General features: G+C 40.4%; 1 protein-coding gene across 1 annotated transcript; it reads left to right on the forward strand.

The window, feature by feature from the left end:
* LOC109835249 lies at nucleotides 773–1,483 on the forward strand. The gene is made up of 4 exons (XM_020403233.1): nucleotides 773–881; nucleotides 975–1,026; nucleotides 1,163–1,320; nucleotides 1,449–1,483. The coding sequence occupies exons 1-4, from the start codon at nucleotides 773–775 to the stop codon at nucleotides 1,481–1,483; spliced, it is 354 nt and encodes a 117-aa protein (XP_020258822.1).

Raw genomic sequence — 7,697 nt, forward strand, 5'->3', positions numbered from 1 at the left:
TATATATATATATATAGAGAGAGAGAGAGAGAGAGAGAGAGAGAGAGAGAAATCTTCGGATGCGAAAAAATTTCGCACAGTAACGTGCGAAAACGGGTTAAGGCGTTGGATTTTCTTGGTTCATATATATATATAGAGAGAGAGAGAGAGAGAGAGAGAAATCTTCGAATGCAAAAAAATTTCGCACAGTAACGTGCGAAAACGGGTTAAGGCGTTGGATTTTCTTGGTTCCTCTCTCTCCGTTGAATTTTCATCGTTCCCCAGACCCTCACCCTCTCTCTCTCATAAACCCTCCTCCCTCTCTCTTCCCAAACTCCTCCTCCCTCTCCCTCTTCTCGCTCGTGACCCCAAGCACCACCGCCCCAAACTCGACTCGACTCTCACCCCAAATCCAACTTTTCAAACCGATGGAGCTAGAAGTTCGAGTCGTTGGAGGAATCGAAAGCTGCTTCCTCTATCTCCTCTTTCCCTAATCCAGACCCTAGATTCTTCCGTCAGTGCCCCCTCCCTCTCGTCCTCGCCTTCGACTCTGATCACCCGCCGCCTGCTGACACGTCGCCTGGGCTGGATCCGGGTCCGGTTCCTCTTCAATCGAGCTCCTCCTCCGCTTTCAGCCCTCCTCCTCCTCCTTTAGCCCCCCTTCCTTCAATTTTTATCCGATTCATGCTGCTATAAATCTCTCTTTCCCTCTTTTCCTAATTTTAATATATGTTTTGATTTCATCTTGTTTAAATCCTTATTTTAACAAATAAATGCTCTAGAATTTTCATAGATGTTCACAGATGCATATGATTCTTATGTACCTTCTGATGAGGAAGACTCAGAGCAGACTCTCTTTCGCCATCGTATTCTCAAGCAAACTATAAGTTCATATTCTACTGGTACTTATTCATTTCCTTTTTGATTAAGGACAATGAGTAATTTAGTTATACACACTATCCTTATGCCTCATGAAGTTTTTAATGTTTCTGTAGGCTTAATACTTAAATTAATCTTATTAAATGTGAATAATAACTACTTGCTGCTGTCTCAATTATAAATACTAAGTTTTTCCCCAATAAACCTTTTTATCGATACTAAGCTGTTTCAAGTTTTCAATCTTTGCATCTTGAAGTTGGGCATATTTACACTGCTTTTGACTTTTAAATTGCTAATGTTGCAGTCTTCTTTTCTCAAGAATACGCTCGAGGGAAATCCAAATAATTGCTGATGTGGAGAGTATAGCCCTCCTCGTTGCCAAGAACATGCTCGTCGGCAAAGCCATCGAGGGGACCCAGTGGGAGGCGCTGAAGCCCTGCATGAGCCCGAGAGGTGCTCGAGGTAATTAGTTCAAGAAGCGCTCAAGAGAAACACTTTGGAGAAGCATTTCTTTGAAGGGCTTGCATTTGCTCAAGGGAGCTTTAGATACTCATGTCTAATTTTCTTTTTTTATGTATGTGGGCTTTCAGCATTTGAAAGTTCATCTATTCAATGTAGTTTGTAAAAGAAATCGGTGTTTTCTAGCATTTGAGCCTCTTTTTGGAATAAAGATGCAGTGTGTGATTTTTGCAGGGTGTAGGTTAATCATGTATGTTTGAGTTCAAATTACTTGCCTTGTATGATAATTGAATTGTGACATCATGTATGTTGAGTTCAAATTGCTTGTCTTATATGAGAATTGAATGCTTTTGATAGTTATCATCATATAGCCTACACTTATTTGGTAGCTTGAGCTTCAATGTTATCAATCAATTGAAATATTATGGGGTAAACAGAGGTTGATGTGTCGTTGGCTTGTGTGTTGATATGGCACGTTTAGACTACTATAATCTATATTATCAACATATCTCTCAACAAACCAAAAGCACACCCGATGGTTTGAATGTATTATCTGAAGCATTGTTTCTGGAGCATTGTTTCTTCAATACTTGATCATAAGTATGAACAAACTCATGTACCAATCTACATTAACCTGGTAGCTTCAAACACCAAATTGTCCAACCTGGCAGCTTCATACTTGGTCATATGTATGAACAAACTCATGTGCCAGTCTACATTAACACATATGACAATACCAACAACAACAAATGACACAACCTGCTTCAGGGCATTAACATTCACACAAATGACAATACCAACAACAACAACAATACCAACACATGTTCCAGTCTACATTAATGACAATACCAACAACAATAGTACATTTCACACCTAACAACTCACAATACCAACAACAACAATACCAACACATGTTCTATTACAGAATAAACTCAAAACCATATATGTTTCTGTCGAGGCACACCTAACAACTCAAAACAGTAGTACATTTTTCAGTCTAAATTTCTAGTCTTCAATAATGGAAATTTCCAGTCTTTAATTTCTGTCGAGGCACACCTATTTGATCATACATTTTTCAGTCTAAATGTTCCAGTCTACATTTTTCTGTCGAGGCACACCAGGTAGCTTCTTATTTCTGCACAGAAACTAGTAATCAAAGTAATATTTCACGATGGAACTCGATTTGTACTACACCCTCATCTTCTTCTCCGCTGAGCTCTTCCCAAAAGTTCTTCATCTTTTATCTGCAAAAAACATACCTCAAACTAAAATGTATATCAGTGTAAAAGGATTGTGTATGTACCCGATATCATCTACTCACAACGTAATCCAAATTATGTACATAATCTACTCCCAAAATTCAAGGTTCATACAAATGTATATATCAGTCTATAAACAAGGAAAATTCAGATTCTGTGTTGAATTTTTCGGATCTATATAGTGATCATTGAATTACCAAATGCACTAAATCTTCCCTAGTAGAATATATAAGTAACAAATGCACTAAATTACTAATGCATTTAAATTGGCAAGTAAATTTCTGAGCCTATATGCTCACAACGCTACTGATTTTTGGTTATTAATTTGTCCTGATAAAATCGAAGCTCACCTGATTAATTTATCACTTAGTGAATTAACAAATGCATAGAACCTGCACTAAGTCATCATCTTTTATCATGATTTTATCATGACTTAGTGCAGATAATTCACTAAATCTTCTCTAAGTAAGAAGTTAAGTTAACCTGAAAGCATAGAACCTGCAGCTAAGATAATTGTAACATCAGAATAAGTATTCAGGATGAATGAATTGTAAAACCACTTCATTAGGCAAAAGAAAAATGTTAGAACCTAAACGAACTTTATTCTCAAGTAACAATCTTTTTTCCCCCATTTAGGGAAAAATGGGTAAATGTGTTTGAAGAGAGTAAGGTTAAGAAAATTCAAATACGCACAGACAAAGATCAAAATAAATCATTACAAATTATTATACGTACTAGAATGCTAATCATAACTAAATTCCTGGTTAAATTAATATAAATAATCCTTGAAAAAATAAAATCCTGATAAAAGACGATGACTTAGTGCATTTGGCAAGTAAAATCCTAATAAAATCGAAGCTCACCTAACGAATCAGATAAAATTGAAGGAGGAGGAGGACTGAAGGCGGAGGAGGAGGGCTGAAGGAGGAGGAGGAGCTCGATTGAAGAGGAACCGGATGCGGATCCAGCCCAGGCGACGTGCCAGCAGGCGGCAGGTGATCGGTGGTCGAAGGCGAGGACGGGATGGAGGGGGCCACCGACGGTAGAATCTAGGGTTTGGATTAGCGAAAGAGGGAGATAGAGGAAGCAGCTCTCGATTCCTCCGACGACTCGAACATCTAGCTCCATCGGTTTGAGAAGTTGGGTTTGGGGCGAGAGTCGAGTCGAGTTTGGGGCGGCGGTGGTTAGGGTCATGAGGAAGAAGAGGGAGAGGGAGGAGGAGTTTGGGAAGAGAGAGGGAGGAGGGTTTATGAGAGAGAGAGAGGGTGAGGGTCTGGGGAACGATGAAAATCCAACGGAGAGAGACGAACCAACAAAATCCAACGGCTTAACCCGTTTTCGCACGCTACTGTGCGAAAATTTTTTCGCATTCGAAGATTCATATATATATATATAGGGAGAGGTTCTAATAAAAACCTAGAGAACTAAAAACCAATCCTAACCCTACATTCTATTTCATCCAATGGCCTAGATTTCGATGGCAGAATTGTAAATATAGACAAATTTAATACACTGCATTAATGTGAAAAGGGTAAAATTGGAACAATTCATTGCATTAATGGTGACTGATTACATTGGAACAATGATACAAATTTAATACACGTCCTTTAATACTCTCTCTCTCTAACTCGCTTCCCGATCTCTGTAAATCTCACATGAAGAACACAACAACGCAATGAATCTGGATTCACTGAAGTGATCTTCAATCCAGATTCACTCCAACGAATTGAATCTGGATTCACTCCAATCGATTTGCTGCTCCACTGGATTTGTGAATCATTCTAACCATCCAAGCAGAATAAGAAACTTATGGTAAAAAACAAGCTATAAAATTTTATAACATGAAAAATTTTCACCTTTTACAGCAAAAAGTTATGATTTTTATGGTAAAAAACAAACACCTCACATAAAAAATCGGCGTTAAGGTATTTTAATTGATTAAAATTACCAATTAGGTCCTTTTTCTCATCGGCGACCACTTTTCCGGCGAGAACTCGTCACGTGCGTGACACGTGATGACTTAATCTGTATAAATACCCATATTGGTATTTTAATTCAACTCAATTTGCCAAGAAGGTATTTTATATAAAAAAATCGCCGTTAAGACATTTTAATTGATTAAAATTACCAATTAGGTCTTTTTGCTTGTCGGCGACCACTTTTTCGGCGAGAACTGGTCACGTGCATTTTAATTCAACCGGTTTTCTGACGTGGCAGTGGCAGGAAGAATAAGAGTCGATGCATTTTAAAATCCCCCATTTCTAAAATTGGTAAAAAAATTAGCGAAAAATTCGTGGAGAAATTACTGTATAAATAGAACCTCAAACTTTTGCATCGATCCATGGCCGCGCCGGCGGCAATCTAGTCTGCAGTGATCTTCGTCTTCTCACTCTCCTCTCCGAATTCCCATGACGTTTTCTTCTAGAAGTTCCTGGAATCGGGGGTTTTGGCTGCTTCTGTTAGCGGTAAAGGTAAGATAATTGAGTTGGATCTGAGATCTGGAGTGAATGCGTGGAAGTTTGATCTTTGTTTTGAAATTTTTAGGGTTCAGGTTGGTTCGTTTTGGACTTAAATTGTGATTAAGCCACATCAGCAGCTAAAACCGAGCCAATCAGCAAACCGAGCCACATCATCAGCTAAAACACAGATTAAGTCATCACATGCCACACACGTGACGAGTTCTCACCGGAAAAGTGGTCGCCGACGAGAAAAAAGACCTAATTGGTAATTTTAATCAATTAAAATGCTTTAATGCCGATTTTTTATTTAAAATACCTTCTTGGCAAATGTGGTTAAATTAAAATACCAATATGGGTAATTATACAGATTAAGTCATCACGTGCCATGCACGTGACGAGTTCTCGCCGGAAAAGTGATCGCCGACGAGAAAAAAAGACCTAATTGGTAATTTTAATCAATTAAAATGCCTTAACGCCGAATTTTTTATTTAAAATACCTTCTTGGCAAATGGGGTTAAATTATAATACCAATATGGGTATTTAGCCCTTCAAAAAGCAACATCTTGTAAACACGATGGCTTTAAGAAGCAACACCAACCTCTTCATGATGCAACCTCAATCCTTTCTTCAGAGTATCTGTTGTTTCATATTTCTTCTGTATTTTCTCTTTTGCCTATTTTGTACCTACACCGGTTATTGATTACACTAGATAGATACTTACTGTGATTGTGAAACATGTTATTGCATGGTATGGTGCATGGCAGGTTTGACATTCTTGGTTTCTCCTTGGACTGTAGCCTTGTTGAAACCAGGGGCGTCATTATTAGTATCAGAGCTTTAGTTCCAGTATCCTTAGGATCATCCTATGTCGTGTCGTGGAGTTAGAATAGAGTTTCTTAGGATTCATGTATAGAGTCCGTTAAGAATTTCTTGTACGAGTGAGGACGTTATATACGCGTATTCGAAAATCACGAATATTTTTTTCTAATACTAAAAGTATTTGTGTGAATAATATATGACGTGGAATCGTTATATGTTTTGTTTGAGGACTCATAATCCTTCTTGTATGTGCTCAGATGGCAGGACGTGGTAGACCTCGTACTCGAGAGCTGGTCAGGCAGAGCCATAGCAGGCTCTACCAGCATAGTAGCAGACTTCACCTGAGCTACAGCAGGCTCCCCAATACCTGATAGATCTAATGGACCCCATAGCCTCTAAGATGATAGCTCTTAAGAAGCTTGTGACGAGTCACATCACCCCACCACTACTAGTAGTTCCACCACTGGTTGTACTAGCTTTTCCAGTTGTGGGCGGTTTAAAAGGGAACACACCAACACCTACCCCACAGGTAGTTGTGGATAGAGCAGTAGAGCAGGAGACTTGGCTCTGTCTGGTGGAGAGATACCAGAAGATGAGAGCACCGGAGTTTCAGGGATCATCGGATTCACTGGCAGTGCATAAGTGGAAGGAGGATGTGAGAAACATTCTTGAGATACTGAATATAACATCGGTTCAGAAGCAGAGGCTGGCATCTTACAGTCTCAAGGGAGATGTAGGGAGATGATATTGGTTGTAGTTCACTCCAGATCAGAGGATGACACTCACCTGGGAGGACTTCATTTATTTCTTTGATGAACAATTTATCTCTTTCGCGGCACGGGCCGGGAAAGAGCTTGAGTTATCCAGATTGACTCAAGGAGACATGTCGGTAGCGGATTTTGAGAGCAGCTTTATGAGTCTACTTTATTTCACGGGCATGTGGCAGACCGGAGAGCGCCAAGCTCAAATGTTTCTAGCAGGACTTTGCCCCAGCCTTCGTCGATACCTCATTTCTAGGAGGTTTTATTCAGTTCGAGAGGTAGCGGATGCTGCCATCTCTCAGAAGAATGAGTCAGCCATGTTCCAAAAGGACAAGGAGGGGAACAGTAAGGAAAAGGGCAAGAATAAGAGGCCTTTTTTAGGACCCCAGCCGCAGCAGCAGCAAGGCTCTCATAGGAGAGGACCCCTGAATGAGCAGAGAGTGCCTCAGTAGCGCAAGTTCCAAGGCACTTGCTTTAAGTGTCACAAGACTGGCCACAAAGCATCAGAGTGTCACAGTGCACTAGTAGGAGCCCAGCAAGGGAGAGGGCAGAATCAGCAGCATGGCAGATTCCAGGGCCGAGTTTAGGGTCAGCAGGCGAGACTTGAGGCACCGCCAGTAGTTCCTATGATTGAGGGGGTAGGTTCGTGCAGTTCAGGAGGTCCTTCAGGGGTAGGTAGTCCAGTATACCCCACCGCCAATAGCAGAGCAGCTTCCAGCCACGAGCAGAGTGTATGCAGTAGTTTCTCGCGATCATGGTGCAAGCGGGGCCGTAGTGGAGGGTACGTTCTCCATGAACTCCTTTCTAGCCCGTATTCTTTTCGATTCGGGAGCTTCTCACTCTTTCATATCTTATGCTTTTATGAGTAGACTTTAGCTTGTAGCTCAGCCTCTAGACAGTTTCTACCCCTCTAGGTGAGATGTCGCTTTTGGAGAGCATTTATAGGAAGTGTATCATCAGTTTAGATGAGTCTGAGTTTGTTGTCGACTTGATAGTGTTGAGCATGTCAGAGTTTAATGTTATTAGGCTATCTTCCTACCATGTCAGTATCGACTGTTTTACAAAAACAGTCAAGTTGCGAG

This window comes from Asparagus officinalis, chromosome 3, assembly GCF_001876935.1.
Source record: "Asparagus officinalis chromosome 3, Aspof.V1, whole genome shotgun sequence".
In the NCBI taxonomy this organism is placed as follows: domain Eukaryota; kingdom Viridiplantae; phylum Streptophyta; class Magnoliopsida; order Asparagales; family Asparagaceae; genus Asparagus; species Asparagus officinalis.

What these genes read in the sequence shown, in the direction of transcription:
- LOC109835249 (XM_020403233.1), top strand. Translation starts at nt 773, where the DNA reads ATGTTCACAGATGCATATGATTCTTATGTACCTTCTGATGAGGAAGAC. An exon ending in AATAATAACTACTTGCTGCT is followed by an intron (nt 1,027 to 1,162) that starts GTCTCAATTATA and finishes CTAATGTTGCAG; the next exon opens with TCTTCTTTTCTCAAGAATAC. An exon ending in GAGCCCGAGAGGTGCTCGAG is followed by an intron (nt 1,321 to 1,448) that starts GTAATTAGTTCA and finishes GTGGGCTTTCAG; the next exon opens with CATTTGAAAGTTCATCTATT.